The sequence below is a fragment of the Triturus cristatus genome, chromosome 7 (genome assembly GCF_964204655.1).
Source record: "Triturus cristatus chromosome 7, aTriCri1.1, whole genome shotgun sequence".
Lineage (NCBI taxonomy): Eukaryota > Metazoa > Chordata > Amphibia > Caudata > Salamandridae > Triturus > Triturus cristatus.
In genome coordinates, this window is record NC_140590.1 from 219,929,406 (window position 1) to 219,945,968 (window position 16,563).

A 16,563-nucleotide genomic window follows, 5' to 3' on the forward strand; every position below is an offset into this window, starting at 1 on the left:
TGTCTCATTATATCATAAAACGTAAATCTGACCTTGGTATATCGGTATTGTGGTCATTTTAATTTGACATATTTGGGACAAAAATATCACTTACCGTGCAAGGACAAGAAACAAATCATCAAACACTTCCTCGACCCACAGAATGCTGCATATATTTTAGTGTTTCTTTGCTGACAGTTGAGACGTAAAATGGCTCACCCTGCTGAACCGATGTCTGCTTTCCAGGAGTTCCCAAACTCTGCATCGCTGCGCGCAAGAGTTCCATCCGGCTTCGCCTTGTCGTCCTTGGGGTTTCCGTTGTAGTTGCCACACATCCCCCGCACTTGGTTCTTGTACTGGGGCCCAACTTGTACTGTGACTGTGTTTACCCCGTTGTACTGGATGCGGACCCCGAAGGCTGTGTCCACAGAGATGGCGCTCTTGGCCGCTGTGACGCTTCCAAGAGATCCCATCACGGCTGGGAGTCTGGTCTTGACTCCATTCATCTGAAAGACATAAAATATCCCTTTGACTGAGAACGATTTTTAAAAGCAACAAGAGCCAAATGTGAATCAATCGCGTTGTAACTACCGCAGTCTGCTGGCAAAATATCATGTAGTAGGTAATTAGAGTCAATTAATGGCAGGTGGCCTCAAATATTTCTTGGTTAACTCATTAAAGTGCCGACTCACGACTTTTCTAAAAACAGCTTCTGAATTGAACACTGAAAAGACTGCGAGGAGTTTTGGAATCAATAACAAGAGATCGATAGTTTCTTCTGGTCCCTCTGAAAGATGACACTAGTTATGCACTCACTGTGCATAGTGAGAGCACATGGCAGCGGTTACCAGAACTCACGGTACACTAAGACAGGATTCCTGTCGATTAAACTTCAGATTGACATTTGGTATGCCATGATGCCTTTTTGGAGCTACCTGAAATAAGTCAATATCGAAGAAGATTGCTAGTACATTTAATCAAAGTAATCAAAACCCCAATTTTTATAATCTTATCTAACTGTATAAGAACAAAGAATATGATTGTAAAAACACGAATCATACAGTACTGCACTGGAGCACACTTTTCTGCATCCATATCATTCTCAACGCAAATATGGAATCAAATGTTTAAAAAGTGTCTTCCAGAGGCTGCATTTGCCTGTTTTAAGTGATTGTGACACAAACTTAAATAATTATAATACATATTTCCAATAACAATATTATGAGTAATGTTTGCTTTGGCCTTGACTGATGTGTAAGTCTATTTTCCTATGTCCATTTTAAACGTTGGATTGTTACACACCAAAAAAACACACTTTTCTTCAAAAATGTGGTCGAATTATGCTGTGAAGCTCTTGCATCTGGGGAGGGAGCTTTTAAACAGTGAATCAGGTGAACATGATTAGTAAGGAAACGTGAATAATTGATAATACAGACAAATTGTTAATCTCACCAGAGGAACTTTTCCTTGTTCAAAGACCAGCGTGGTGTTCCCATCAGAGCTGCTCAGCCAGACGGTGACGCGGTACACAAAAGACACTTTGGGGTTCTGGTAGCGTCTGTTCTCTGCCACCACCCGGTAGGAGAATCCTGAAGGAGCGATTGAGCCCTGGCTGATCTCGTAGGCACAGGTTCCCATGAAATTGGCTACAGTGCCATCAAAGGTGTGGTAGTGTGGGTCTCCCGTCACCGTGCAGATTGCCCAAGGGCTCTGGCACCCTAGCTTCCCATTCTTCACTGCACACTCCTGTTGCTGGGCACAACTGCTGCTAGCACAGCGGAAGTTACCAGTGGAGTCACAGCGGCACCTCTTGGAGCAGTCAGAGAGCCAGATGTATTCTCCAACCTGGGAGACAGAGGAAGGGGTTTATATGGAGAGGAAACTGAAGACAGAGTAATTCCATGCATGGATAACATGTAACAGAGAGGAAAGAGACAGGCAAGACACGACATCCTCAGACATAAGAACACAAAGATAGTATAGGCCAGAGTTACAGGACAGGACAGACATTCATGGATAAGACATGTAAAAAGAAGAGAAGCAGAGATTGGAGGGAGATAGATATATAGACAGACAGACAAGAGAACAAGGCTATAAGAGAATAGGAGGAGACTGAACCGAAGATATATTTGAAATGTGAAGTTAATCATCTGCAATAGCAGTGCAGAAGAAGTTATACTCACGCTGTAGTACATCCCCTCGTGCTGACAGCCGCACTGTTCGGCTCTTACGCAGTTGTCCCCGCTTCTTTGGTACCCATCAACACAGACGCAGCCCTCAGAGCAGGGGGCATCACAGTGTGGGAGCAAAGAGGAGGAGACACAGGAGTCCTGACACCTCCGGTGGCAAAGTTCATAATGGCTGTTTGTTGGACACTCCATGGCTACAGAAAGAAAAAGGAATACAATGTCTGTTATCATGCGCTAAGAAACTTAGCAGTCAGACAATGCAGAATTACAGACACTATTAGCTCCAGAGGACGAAAAGCATAACCTATCACATGAACATTGCAGACAACAGCATTTACCTATCACATGACCAATGCAGACACCAGCATTTACTGATCACATGAGCAATGCAGACACCAGCGTTTACCTATCAATTGAGCAATGCAGACACCAGCGTTTACCTATCACATGAACAATGCAGACACCAGCCTTTACCTATCACATAACCAATACTGACGCCACCTTTACCTGTCACATAAGCAATGCAGACACCAGCCTTTACCTATCACTTGAGCAATGCAGACACAAGCGTTTACCTATCACTTGAGCAATGCAGACACCAGCGTTTACCTATCACATGAACAATGCAGACACCAGCCTTTACCTATCACATAACCAATACTGACGCCACCTTTACCTGTCACATAAGCAATGCAGACACCAGCCTTTACCTATGAAATGAGCAATGCAGACACCAGCCTTTACCTATCACATGAGCAATGCAGACACCAGCCTTTACCTATCACTTAACCAATACTGACGCCACCTTTACCTATCACATAAGCAATGCAGACACCAGTCTTTACCTATCAAATGAGCAATGCAGACACCAACCTTTACCTATCACATAACCAATACTGACGCCACCTTTACCTATCACATGAGTAATGCAGACACCAGCCTTTAACTATCACATGAGGAATGCAGACACCAACCTTTACCTATCACATGAGCAATGCAGACACCAGCCTTTACCTATCACATAACCAATACTGACGCCTCCTTTACCTATCACATGACCAATGCAGACACCAGCCTTTACCTATCACATGAGCAATGCAGACACCAATCTTTACCTATCACATAACCAATGATGACACCACCTTTACCTATCACATGAGCAATGCAGACACCAGCCTTTACCTATCACATTAGAAATGCAGACACCGGCCTTTACCTATCACATAACCTATTCTGATGCCACCTTTATCTACCACATGAGAAATGCAGACACCAGACTTTACCTATCAGTTGATCAATGCATACACCAGCCTTTAACTATCACATAACCAATGCTGACGCCAGGCCTTACCTATCACATGACCAATGCAGACACCAGTCTTTACCTATCACATTAGCAATACAGACATCAGCCTTTACCTATCACATGGCCAAAGCAGACACCAGTCTTTAACTATCACATAACCAAAGCAGACACCAGCCTTTACTTATTACATGACCAATGCGGACACCAGTCTTTACCTATCCCATTACGAAAGCCGACACCAGTTTTTACCTATCACATGAATAAAGCAGACACCAGTCTTTTCCTATCACATAACAAGTGCATACACCAGTCTTTACCTATCACATAACCAAAGCAGACACCAGCTTTTACCTATTACATGACCAATGAGGACACCAGTCGTTACCTATCCCATTATGAAAGCAGACACCAGTCTTTAGCTATCACATAACCAAAACAGACACCAGCCATAACTTATCACATGACCGAGGAAGATACCAGCCTTCACCCATCACATAATCAATGTAGACACCAGCCTTTACTTATCACATAATCAATGCAGACACCAGTATTTAACCATTGAGTTCAAGTGAAATATTTTCCTAACACTTTACATGAACTCTTTGTGATAATGTGACGTTTTTTGCCGGTCTGCAAAGTCACATCATTTAGCAGATGTGGCTTTCCTACAGTTGTGGGAGCACCTCCATACCATTATTATAGCTTTGTGTGGCCTGATATAGTTTGAAATGTCACGCTGGTACGATTGTAATGGATAGGTGTTGTGTTGGTATTGTTATTGGCAGGGCTGGCAGGGTCAATGCATGGTGCAGGCTGCAATGGTATTCTCAGAAGAGCCCTGGCATTTGTTACAAATTAAGCACTGAACAGGGCAGTCATGAAAGCCTGATATAGAATATTACATGTGCCTTTCTCGATTGCCAGACTTGTCACCCCAACAATGCTCAAGCATCTCTGTTTAAAACTGACCTTTATACCACTTAATTGACCCTTTGGAGTCAATGGACGACATGAGTCCTAATGCAAGCACCAAAATAATAGAAAATCATCCCATTCCTCAAGGCTCAATGTTGTAATTTGCATGTTTGGTATGTCTTTGAATAGAAGGCAGTGGTTGTCCTGGCGACAGAATGTGGGTCTCACGATTCTGGATGAGATCGGCATTCTGGCGAGTGGGACACTGAGCGGCCTACCTGTTGATGTACCTGTCGGTGGTTGTACACAATAAAGTCATCCATCTGAATTACGAGAGGCTGACTTAGATTTATTACTGGCGACGAGCTTGATTGGGGACAAGTCACAACCACCGATTCCCCTGCGAACCCATTTGGATTTATTTAAAGATTTTGGATTTTGGATTGCGAGATTTTGGGACGGGCACAGCTTCTGTCAACTAGCTTCAGAGAAAATACAAGGTGCGTTATGATGACAAGAGGTCTGTCAGGAAGAGGATGTGGAATGTTGGTGATAAGGTCTCGGTGAGAACAGTGAAACATTGTCACAAAGGGATGTCCAATTTTCAGGTCCTTTTGTCATCATGGATATAAAGAAAAATGACGTAACTTTGGACAATGGATGTACTTGGAGCATGTCTAGGCTGGTTAAGTTTGATGGCATGAAACCAGGTGCAGCTAATGTTCTTAGTGGAGATCTGGAAAGAAGGATGGGAGGTTTTGTGAGGTCAAGTAGACGGAAGTTCATACCGTCAAGATTTGATGATTATGTTTTGTATTAGTGCTAATTACCTTCGGTAAGGCATGTGTGTAGAATGTAAGAATTTAGTTTTCTTTAAAGTTAATAGTATCACTCTAGTTGGAGTGCTGCAAATTTTGTGTTGTTGTAAAGGGGATGTGTTGTAATTTGCATGTTTGGTATGTCTTTGAATAGAAGGCAGTGGTTGTCCTGGCGACAGAATGTGGGTCTCACGATTCTGGATGAGATCGGCATTCTGGCGAGTGGGACACTGAGCGGCCGACCTGTTGATGTACCTGTCGGTGGTTGTACACAATAAAGTCATCCATCTGAATTACGAGAGGCTGACTTGGATTTATTACTCAACAAACAAAATCAAAGATTTGGAAAAGGGACCTCAGAAATATCAATACAGCAGATCTAGCAACCAATTGTATATTTGTCCTCTCTCCACAAGTTGACATGACTGAGGTACATGCACTCACTAACTTATACAACTCTACTATCACTAGCATCATGGATTCCATTGCTCCACTTCAACAGAAAACGGCCGCAACTAAAATTTCCAAACCGTGGTTCAACGACAACTTAAACACGGAGCGCCGCAACCTTAGGGCAAGCGAACGATCCTGGAAATCTAATCCATCTTCAGACCAACTAAAAATCCTTAGAATGGTAAGGAGCTCCTATAACAAACAAATTAAGATTTCTAAGGCCGACTACTTCAGATCCCAACTCAATCAAGCCGCTAATTGCCTCAAGAAACATTTTGGGCTAGTGAAACAACAATCGGTGGAATCACCAAACTGCTCGGTCTCTGGAGTCAGCCCACCTTTATGCGATGAACTGGCTGCCTTCTTTGCTGAAAAATCCAGGCTCATCAATATTGATGTTGACTCCAGGAAGGCGCTATTGCTATCCGGGGGTCTGCGACCACTCCCCCGGACCCGTCAGAGAAAATCAAACCGACTAGCCTGAACACTGAGAACAATGCCCCATGGGTCATCTTCACTCCCCTCAGTGAAAGAGACACTAACAAGATTCTTCAGAGCATCAACCCATCTAATCATTTTAGCGACCCATTACCACCGTCCATCTTCAAATAACTGAAGGAGGCTGTCACCCCCATCTCGGTAAAGATTGTCAATGCATCACTCTCAGTAGGTACGATCCCTGATTGCCTAAAAGCTGCTCAGGTAACACCTATCCTAAAAAAGCCTACAGCAGATAGTACCGACCTTAACAACATCCGCCCTATCTCTAACATCCCCACCCTAGCAAAACTCCTAGAAAAATGCGTCCAATCTCAACTCTGTGCCCACATCGAGAATTTCCACCTCATTGGCCAACACTAATCTGGTTTCCATAGTGGGCTCAGCGCCGAATCGGCTCTCACTCAAGTTATGGATGACATTTTAAAAATGCTCGACCAAAATTAATCCTGCCTCCTTATTCTCCTTCACCTTTCCTCAGTGTTTGACACTGTTAATCACGACAACCTCCTATCCATTTTGAAGCAGAGGGTGAACATCTCTGGTGCGGCGCTGCAATGGTTCTCGTCCTTCCTCCACCACAGATCCCAAGGAGTTAAGGTGAACCATTCACTCTCCCAGCCATCACTAGTATCCATGGGGGTCCCCCAAAGGTCCGCCCTATCCCCCATACTCTTCAATCTGTTCTCGGAACCCTTAGCTAATGCACTAAATTCTGCAGACAGTCTCTTCCATATGTATGCGGATAATACACAACTCTATCTGAAAATCTCCTCCCCGAATAACCTCATATCACTCAACTCTACCCTAGTAAATACTCAAAACTGGTTAACTGAGAACCACCACTTTCTCAACACCTCCAAAACAGAATTCCTTCTCATTTCTACCCCGAATCAAATCCCCAAGATAGACCTTTGGACGAACCACCTCACTGCCTTCAACTGCTCCCCTCCCATTGTTGACTCAGGAAAATCTCTCAGACGCACCCTAGACAAGCATCTGAACATGAAAAATCATATCAGCAAGAGAGCTAATCACCTAATGAGGATACTCAGGAATCTCAAACCTTTCCTCCCACAAACGGACTTCAAGGAAGGGGTCCAAGCGCTTGTTTTGCCAAGGCCAGAGAATGGCAGTGCTACGCTCTGTGGCCTCCCCAAATACACCTTGGCCCCACTAAGGGCTTCACTGAATGCGGCAGCCAGATTCGTCACGGGTACCAAAAGAAACGAGCACATCTTCCCAGTCTTAAAATCCCTAAATTAGTTGACCTATGAAGCCAGAATTCAGCTTAAGATTGCCTGTCTGTCTCACAAAGCCCTCCATGTCAAAACCTCCAGTTATCTAGCGCAAAAACTAGAATTATCCAGAGGGGGTAGACCTTCTTGGAGGGCCAACTCTCTCCTCCTGAAACCACAGATCTTTTGCAAAAAGAGAACTTGTCAATGAGCTTTCTCCGGCTTTGTGCCGAAGATCTGGAACTCTCTCCCACCGGAAATAAGCAGAATCTCCTCCAAGGTTGCCTTCAAATTGGAAGTAGAAAGATTCCTCATGAACAAGTTCCTACCTTAAAAGGGTCTCGGATCGTCTGCTCTGATACTCTGGACTTACACCCTAAGTCCTGCCTTTGGTGTTATTCTGCTTTACTAGTCACTTGCTCTCCTCCCAGTTCTCCATGGTCCAATTATTATCTTACGCTTTGTTGTGCCTTTTGTTCGTAACCTTTTTGTTTGATATGCATATTTGATTTGTTTGGGTTGGTATTCCTTTTGATGATTGTACTACAACTATTATCTTCCTCTCCCTCAAATTGTAAAGCGCTATATAAAACTTTATCAATAAAATAAATTATAACTAAAAATTTCATGTTGGCATTAAATGACAGCGCCAGTTGTATTACCTAAGGCCAAAGAACCCTGGGAAACCTTCGTCGCACCATTTTGTTTTTCTCCTCATTTATCAAGGGCATGCACACGTCATGCCTCGTCAGGTGTTAATCCCTCCCCTAGCGCACCGCCCAACTTCTGTTAAACAAATGCAGCACTCCTGTTTTTACTAGCAACAGTCGGTCGAACCAAAGACTCTGCCTCTCCGATGCTGTTGCTCAACGAATGCCTCTCGAATGTCTAGATAGCAAATATTTATATTTACAAACACAGCACTTTTTGACGTGGTGCTCGTCTTGCCCTTTATCTTTTGGCTGCGTCTGTAACTGACTTCTTGGATATTCGCTGTTACTTCCCTGGCTCAATCATGTGCCGTATTCATAGTGGTTCCCTTGCGAAGAAACAGGGCTGACACTATATTGTTTTGCCAAGGCCAGAGTATGGCAGTGCTACGCTCTGTGCCCTCCCCAAATACTCCTTGGCCCCACTAAGGGCTTCACTGAATGCGGCGGACAGATTCGTCATGGGTACCAAAAGAAACGAGCACATCTTCCCAGTCTTAAAATCCCTAAATTAGTTGACCTATGAAGCAAGAATTCAGCTTAAGATTGCCTGTGTTTCTCACAAAGCCCTCCATTTCAAAACTCCCAGTTATCTAGCGCAAAAACTAGAATTAGCCGGAGGGGGTAAACCTTCTTGGAGTGCTAACTCTCTCCTCCTGAAACCACAGATCTTTTGCAAAAAGAGAACTTGTCAACGAGCTTTCTCCGGCTTTGCGCCGAAGATCTGGAACTCTCTCCCACCGGAAATAAGCAGAATCTCCTCCAAGGCTGCCTTCAAATTGGAAGTAGAAAGATTCCTCATGAACAAGTTCCTACCTTAAAAGGGTCTCGGATCGTCTGCTCTGATACTCTGGACTTACACCATAAGTCCTGCCTTTGGTGTTATTCTGCTTTACTAGTCACTTGCTCCCCTCCCAGTTCTCTATGGTCCCATTATTATCTTACCCTTTGTTGTGCCTTTTGTTCGTAACCTTTTTGTTTGATATGCATATTTGATTTGTTTGGGTTGGTATTCCTTTTGATGATTGTACTACAACTATTACCTTCCTCTCCCTCAAATTGTAAAGCGCTATATAAAACTTTATAAATAAAATAAATTATAAATAAAAATTTCATGTCGGCATTAAATGACAGCGCCAGTTGTATTCCCTTAGGCCATGGAACCCTCGGCACCATCGTCGCTCCATTTTGTTTTTCTCCTCATTTATCAAGGACATGCACACCTCATGCCTCCTCAGGTGTTTATCCCTCCCCAAGCGCACCGCCCAAATTCTGTTAAACAAATGCAGCACTCCTGTTTCTACTAGCAACAGTTGGTCGAACCAAAGACTCTGCCTCTCCGATGTTGTTGCTCAACGAATGCCTCTCGAATGTCTAGATAGCAAATATTTATATTTACAAACACACACCGCGTCATCTTGCACCTTAATCTTCTAGATTACGCTCAGCTGCGGATTTTTGATTTCGGCTCAACGAAACGTTTTGCTTTTCACCATCTTGCCTCCCATAAGTATATTTGAATAATCAGCACTTTTTGACGTGGTGCTCGTCTTGCCCTTTATCTTTTGGCTGCGTCTGTAACTGGCTTCTTGGATATTCGCTGTTACTTCCCTGGCTCAATCATGTGCCGTATTCATAGTGGTTCCCTTGCGAAGAAACAGGGCTGACAAGCACACTCCAGGGAATATAGACACAAATAAACAATCATTGGCAAAGCCCGTCAACATACAGCTAAAAAACATTCACATTAACAATGCCAAAGGCTCATCGCTTTGCCATTGTCAAGACACATTGGCTTTGCAAATGCTTGTTGTTCATGCTACCCTTTCTTGTTACGCTCCCATCGCTTCTCTTTCTTTCCTTCTCTAGCCTTCCTATCATCTTTCTCGTTTTCTCTTCTCAGCCGTTCCCCATTGCTCTGCTCCACTGCTAAGCACCACCTGTCAATTTAACTCCCTGTCATGTCATAGGTAAACAGAGATACAGACCCCCAGGCAGGCATTTGTAAAAAGCAAACAAAAAAACAATAGAACTTGTCTATTTTTTTTAAAATCTGCAGCGGATGTAACACACTATGAGGCCCTTCAAATCCCTGAGCCTCGGTGCCACTGCACCAGCTGCTACACCCCATGAATTCACATCCGGAATTCAGAAAGCCGAGCAAACAGTATGGCCCATACAATGCGAAAGCCCTCTTGGCGCTATGTTAGCCCAGGTTTCGAAACACAAAATTGAAAGAACTGTAATAAAAAAAGAAATCCTCAATTTCAGATGGTGCTAATGTGTGTAGCTTCATAAATATGCATATGAAGCTCTCACTATATGTGAAACTAGAGTTATGGACGCCGGCCTGTACCACAGACTGCTTATAAGCAAAGTGGTGAATTTCTCATCCATTTTTGGCTAGAATTCAGAGGCATTCTACATACAGGTTTTACCAATAAAGCATTAATCAAATGTACATAGAACACACACATAATTTCATTATTGCCTAAAAGGTTTTCCTGTTCTTTTTTTCTCTGGCAGAGTTGATTCACTCCCTGAAAACGAAGAACTCCTTTACTCACCACAGAAGGAGTTGTTCCTCCAGCTGCGGATGGTCACATTGGAATCCTGGCAGGCGGCTGTGTAGGTTTGAATGGCATGGCACAGGACAGTGCTGTTCCCTTCAGTCAGGCAGTGGTCGTAGACGCAGTCAGAGTAGTAGTGAGCTGGGTTGATCTTTGAGTGACAGGAGGAGAAGGGCCCTCTGGGGTCTTGGATGATCCAACAGGCTCTCTTGGAGGCCATCATCTTGTCAGCACTGCAGACTGGGCAGTCCCCTGAGCAGCCGTGGTCACAGCCAGCGCTGACTTCAGAAACCCAGCTGGTACCAAAGGTGAAGGCGTTAGTAACGACAGACCCACTTCGGATGGTAAAGTCATCGGACACCACCCCATTGAAGTTCCCACATAGACCACTGGTTTGGCCTCGGAATCGAGCAGGAAGTGTAACGAAGACGCTGTAGACCATGTCATAGTTGACTCTCAGGCCGAAGTCTGTTTTCAGCACCGTGTAGTCGCCACTTTTATAGATGATGATTCTTCCACTGTTGATATTCACTGGCAGAGTCTGAATGATTCCATTCATCTGATGGAGAAAGTTACAGGAAGTGGCTCGTTATTAAAGGTGATGGTAGCTCTGGCCATAACGAAAATTACCAAACAACTAACTCCTGTTTTCTATGCTTTTAATTCAGATGGGACGGTGGTGAGTTGACTTTTTTTAAAGTGACTTGTTTCGTGGTTTTTAGGTGTCCAAGAAACATCTCTAAAATATTGAAGCTTTGATCGCTAAGTCCTTCACCTGCCCCTGGATTCACCACCACATGCTCAGGTTTCTGCTGCGGTATGGATAACCTTATTACAATAAACGTAACTGCACATTTATAACATTTACAGCTCACCATAAGCCTGCCCCATCTAGAATTATTGTCTTTACAAGTCATTTGTACAACTATTTTTGCCGTGATGAACACATCAGCAATCGAGCATGCAGTTAGCTATTTTACACATATAATGCACCGCCACAATAGGTCTTAACTCAATTTACCATATCATAACTGACTTGGCCTTTTTGCAGGGCTATCCCCAAACCTTTTGCTTCTTAATTTAATATTATCCTGACCTGCTGTTCTTGACTTTAGGACTCTGGGCACTTGAACACTGCTGATCAGTGATAAATACATATATATACACATATATATATGTGTGTGTGTGTGTGTGTGTGTATATCTATATATAATATTGGTGCTTTAATGAAACCTGTTTCCTGCTCAGAAATCATGGGTAAATTATTGATAACGAAGTATGCGCGAAGTTGGTATACATTAGGATTACTTCATTCAGACTATCACTTACCTCAACTGTGCCACGCTTTCCACTCTGGAGATGTATCTGGGTCTGATACACAGAAACGAAGACCTCCTTGGTCACCGCCACCTGCAGGCCTTGCAACTTTTCATTCTTCACCTCCACTCTGAAGACGGGCAGAGAACCATTGGGACTTTGGACTTCAGACAGGACGTACTTGCAGGTGCCCTGGAAATCAAACCTTCTCCCATCGAAGCTTGTGTAATGAGGGTCTCCTGAGGCCCGGCAGATACCATCAGGCAGAACGTGGCAGCCATAGACGCCTTTCACAGTGGTGCAAGTCTCACCAGTGGCACAAGATGAAAGTGAACACTGGACAGTCCTGGTGGAGCCATCACACCGGCACAAAGTCTGGCAGTTGTCCTGTTTCCAGAAAGTGTCTCCTGCTCTGTAGTATTTCCCATTTTCTGTGCAGCCGCACTGACTCTGCGGCACACAGTCAGTGCCACTGAGAATAAACCCGCTATCACACTGGCATCCTTCCTTGCACTGACCGCGGCAGGCGGTTGACGCATTGGCACACGTAGCAGGGCAAGAAGATCCACATAACTCGTAGATCTGATTACTGGGACACGTAATGCCTGTAAAATACAAATGCCATTAAATTGAGACGTATATGGATACTTGGTGCTTATCATTGTACAGTCAGAAAAACTGTAGAAAATAATTACAATAAGAAATACAACATATTGCTAACACCGCTACTATTGCTACTGTCACTCCTACCGCTACAGCTACATTTGATTATAATAATGATAATATTAATTATGATGACAATAAAAATACCATTTTGCATAGTGTGTAATACGAGAGCAGTGTCCTTGGAGCACGGTATACACATCACAGATGTTTCTGTGTTTCTCATGCCTTAGGAAGCAATACATAAAACAGGGATGTGGAAACATTGACTCACTGGTTCCTACAACCAGCAGTACAATTCACTGGAGTGTTCCCTTCAATAAAAGTTCCTATTGCAAAGAGGACAGAATGTGTTCCCAGTCCTATTTAAAGGTTAGAGCTGTGTCAATGAAGTAGAAAACAGCGGACTATTTTATTAATCAGCCAAACACATAACTATGGTAATACAGGGATAAAGACGAATATTTTATTCTGATTTAGTCAGATGGATCAAGAAACAATATGTAACAGAATATTATATGTCTCACCATTGCTCCATTTTCTAAAATAGTTTTAAAAAAAATAGGGATTACAGTGATGAAATGAAAGGTAAATCTGTGGTGAAAGTATCAGAAATAACGGATTTTCATTTACAGAAGGAAACATTTCATTAGAAGGGTTTTTTTTCTATTTGGAAGATGAAGGCAGATTTTGCCCACATTTGTGCTTGTTTTATTATAATATGTGGCTAAGTGGCAATTATAGGTAAGCTATGAGCAGCAGGTGTGGATTTGCTCACGTCTAAAGATGGGGCAAAGAAATACATTTGTTCCCCACATAAAGTCAAATTGCATGTGTTTCAGAAAATCAGGACAGCAATGTAATATCAGGGTCTATCTTGCACGGGTTGGGGTCCATATAATTTCAGTATCGAAACTATAACTGGCCTACACTGCCCTGTGGTAACTAAAAGGCACAATAAGGAGTAAAATCAATAAATAACCATCGTTTTTTTGACATACCACATCCAATGAGACTCCTCCAGGGCTGGATGACATTGCCACGACTCTGGCAATGATGGGCATAATTTTTCACAATTTCACATAGTGTCTGCTGATCGCCGTCGGTGCCACACATGTCATAGACACAGTTCTTGAAGTAGATCTCGGTGTCAGCATTGATGCTGTCTTTAAAGGGACCGTTTGGATCTTTCATGATTCCACAGTGGCTCTGGTTGCTGAACTGGGACACCATGTCCTCACCACACACTGGTGGATTGTCAGTGTCTATGCAGTTGAAAGCAGAGTCCTCGTCTTCTTCCTTCCAGCTATTTCCAAAGGTGACTACACTCTCCACCAGAGATCCATCAGGAACCCTCAAGTCATCACTCTTGTTCCCATTGAAGTTTCCACAAAGGCCAGCAAGAGATCCAGAGTATGCTGCAGGCACCTGCACAGCTACGTGATGCCACCAGTCATAGGACACTACAAGGCCAAAGTCTGTCTGGACGACTGCGGAGGAGCCACTGTAATACACCTGGATCTTCCCAGATTGACTGGAAACTGGGAGAATATGTTGGAAGCCATTGATCTGTAATAATTATACATAGTTTTCATTAAAATATGGGCAGGGCACCTAATGGTTCTCTTTGTAATTTCTTTCTCCATACCTCACATTTGATTTTCATTTGCTCTGCATAGACACACTCTTAATCGCGATAGATTAATCATATTTGAAGTCATAAAAATTACCAGATGTAGACATTTGTACATCATAATAGACAACTTCACGTAACTGCTACCGCCCAGGTCCTGTCATTATGATTTGTCAACCACACAAGATATCGACTGTACTCATCCACATTCACTTTACTTCCACTAACTGGCATACACATTTGTTCTACTGGCTCTTATTTTGTCTAGAAACTAGTTTGTCACTTTTTAGAGTCTCTCACAAAAATGGGTAATTTATTTATGCGGGGATAATTTGAGTTGCAGTGTGGCTGTTGAGTGGCATAAAATGAATGAATAAGACATGCCTACACAAAGTGGTGCATCATGTATCTATTAGTGATGGAAGCTCAATCTTTTATTTTCCTCATATCAACGTGGCTGTCGCTTGCAGTACCCAACTAATGCCATTAGTGAGCGCCCATCATGCTTGTTACCGGATCCTCAGCATTGTATTTATGAGGTCAGGCTCGCAATCTTGAGTGCAATTAAAGATTTTGCAAAAATTGAGTTGCCTTGTGTTTGCTATTTATAAAGCAGTATACCTCCGTGTACAACATATGGCTCTTTGGCACTCTGGGCATTCCCCGTGGCATTTTATTGTTTGCAATAAATGTCCAGTATGCAAATAAGTGCAGAAGTGATGCTGTGCTTTACCTCTTCAAGAAGCAATCAAGCTTCACGGCTTGTACCTCTGGAATTGACTCATGCACTACACATATTTTATTCATTTCTTTTTTCAGTATTCTAAACGTGTTTAAAAACGCCTCAAATCCATCTCCACTATAGCTCTATACATTTATTGTTATTCCCAATTCTTGCTACTTGTTTATTTGTTCTCCTAATGGCTGCTTAGACCTGTCATTAACAAATAGATGCATCACAGTCTCTTGTAGATTAGGTCAATTTCTGCATTTTAAAAGAAATCAGGTCTTTCATTACCTGAACATGGCCATATTCTCCACTTGCTATGGAAACCTGCTCCCCATAGACATTTACTTCCACTCTTCGCGTCCAGGCCACCACTGGTGATGATCGGTGCTCATTCTGTACTACGACGCTAAAGTCAATGAGAGAGCCGGTGTGGGAATTAGACTTGCTGAGGGTGTACTTGCAGGTGCCCTGGTAGTCGAAGGTGACTCCATCAAAGGTGCGGTAGTGAGGATCTCCAGAGGCCCAGCAGATTCCGCTGTCTACAGGGTAGCACTTCCGGATTCCATTCATGACCTTACATTCTTCTAGGGCGGCACACGTGTGGGCCTCACACATCATCTCTTGTGCATTACAGGTGCATTTCTGGCTGCAGGTATCTGTTAGGAAGACCTCATCTCCCAGGTTGTAGTAGACGCCATCCATGGTGCAGCCACACTGACTTACAGGGATACAGAGGCCAGAGTGGAGTGCAAACCCTTCATCACAGAAGCATCCGTCCACGCTCTCTGCCGGGCATGCGACAGTTTGATGAAGGTTGCGGCAGGTGGTAGGGCAGCCAGTTCCAAACAGTTCATAGTGGCTGTTCTCAGGGCAGTTGTCATCTATGAAGAACAAAACAAAGTAAACGTATCAATTTTAAGTTAACTGGTTTGAAGATAGAGGTGGAATATCTTGTGAACAATATATTGCTTGCTGCTGAATTAAACCCTTCTCTATATATTATGTAAACACTGTGCTTGTGGCTATTGGATTTTTAAAGTCTAATTCAAATGCTTCTGAGACACACAAATTAAATATGTCCATAACTGTTTGTGCAGGCTATTATTGTGAAAGGGATTAATGGAGTGGGGCAGCCCAGGTATTTAAAGCAGTGTAGAAGGGTGGTTGACTCACCACATTGCAGCTCCGCCCTCCAGTCTGGAATCACCAAGCTGTGAAGGTTACAGACCTCCTCGTAGGCCTGGACAGCTGTGCAGAGCATCCCCTTGTTGGTGCCGTAGAAGCAGAGATCATACACACAAGAGGCCACAAATGGTTCCGCGTCCTCGTGCCACTGGCACTCATCGAAGGGGCCTGATGGGCGGGTGATGATCCTGCACTGCGCCTCAACGGCTCCCAGATTAGTGCAGGTGGTGTCGTTGGAGATGGTCACACCTGTATCATCCGCACACCTGAGGAGAGAAGAGAGAATGAAACTCACATATAAGGAGTCTTTGACTTAATATGAATTGAATTTGTGTTAAAAACAAACAGAGGGAAGATGC

The 16,563-nt window shown here is 43.5% G+C and overlaps 1 protein-coding gene across 1 annotated transcript in view; it reads right to left on the reverse strand.

Moving 5' to 3' along the window:
* Positions 1-16,563, reverse strand: part of LOC146809262 (uncharacterized) — a 270,600-nt gene that overhangs the window by 142,184 nt on the left and 111,853 nt on the right. Inside the window, exons 39-46 of the mRNA XM_085614851.1 lie at positions 16,193-16,470; positions 15,308-15,900; positions 13,658-14,225; positions 12,006-12,598; positions 10,674-11,235; positions 2,163-2,362; positions 1,432-1,824; positions 199-485 (exon numbers count right to left, since the gene is read on the reverse strand). Coding sequence (XP_085470977.1) covers positions 199-485; positions 1,432-1,824; positions 2,163-2,362; positions 10,674-11,235; positions 12,006-12,598; positions 13,658-14,225; positions 15,308-15,900; positions 16,193-16,470 — 3,474 coding nt within the window. The remainder of the gene's footprint in view (positions 1-198; positions 486-1,431; positions 1,825-2,162; positions 2,363-10,673; positions 11,236-12,005; positions 12,599-13,657; positions 14,226-15,307; positions 15,901-16,192; positions 16,471-16,563) is intronic.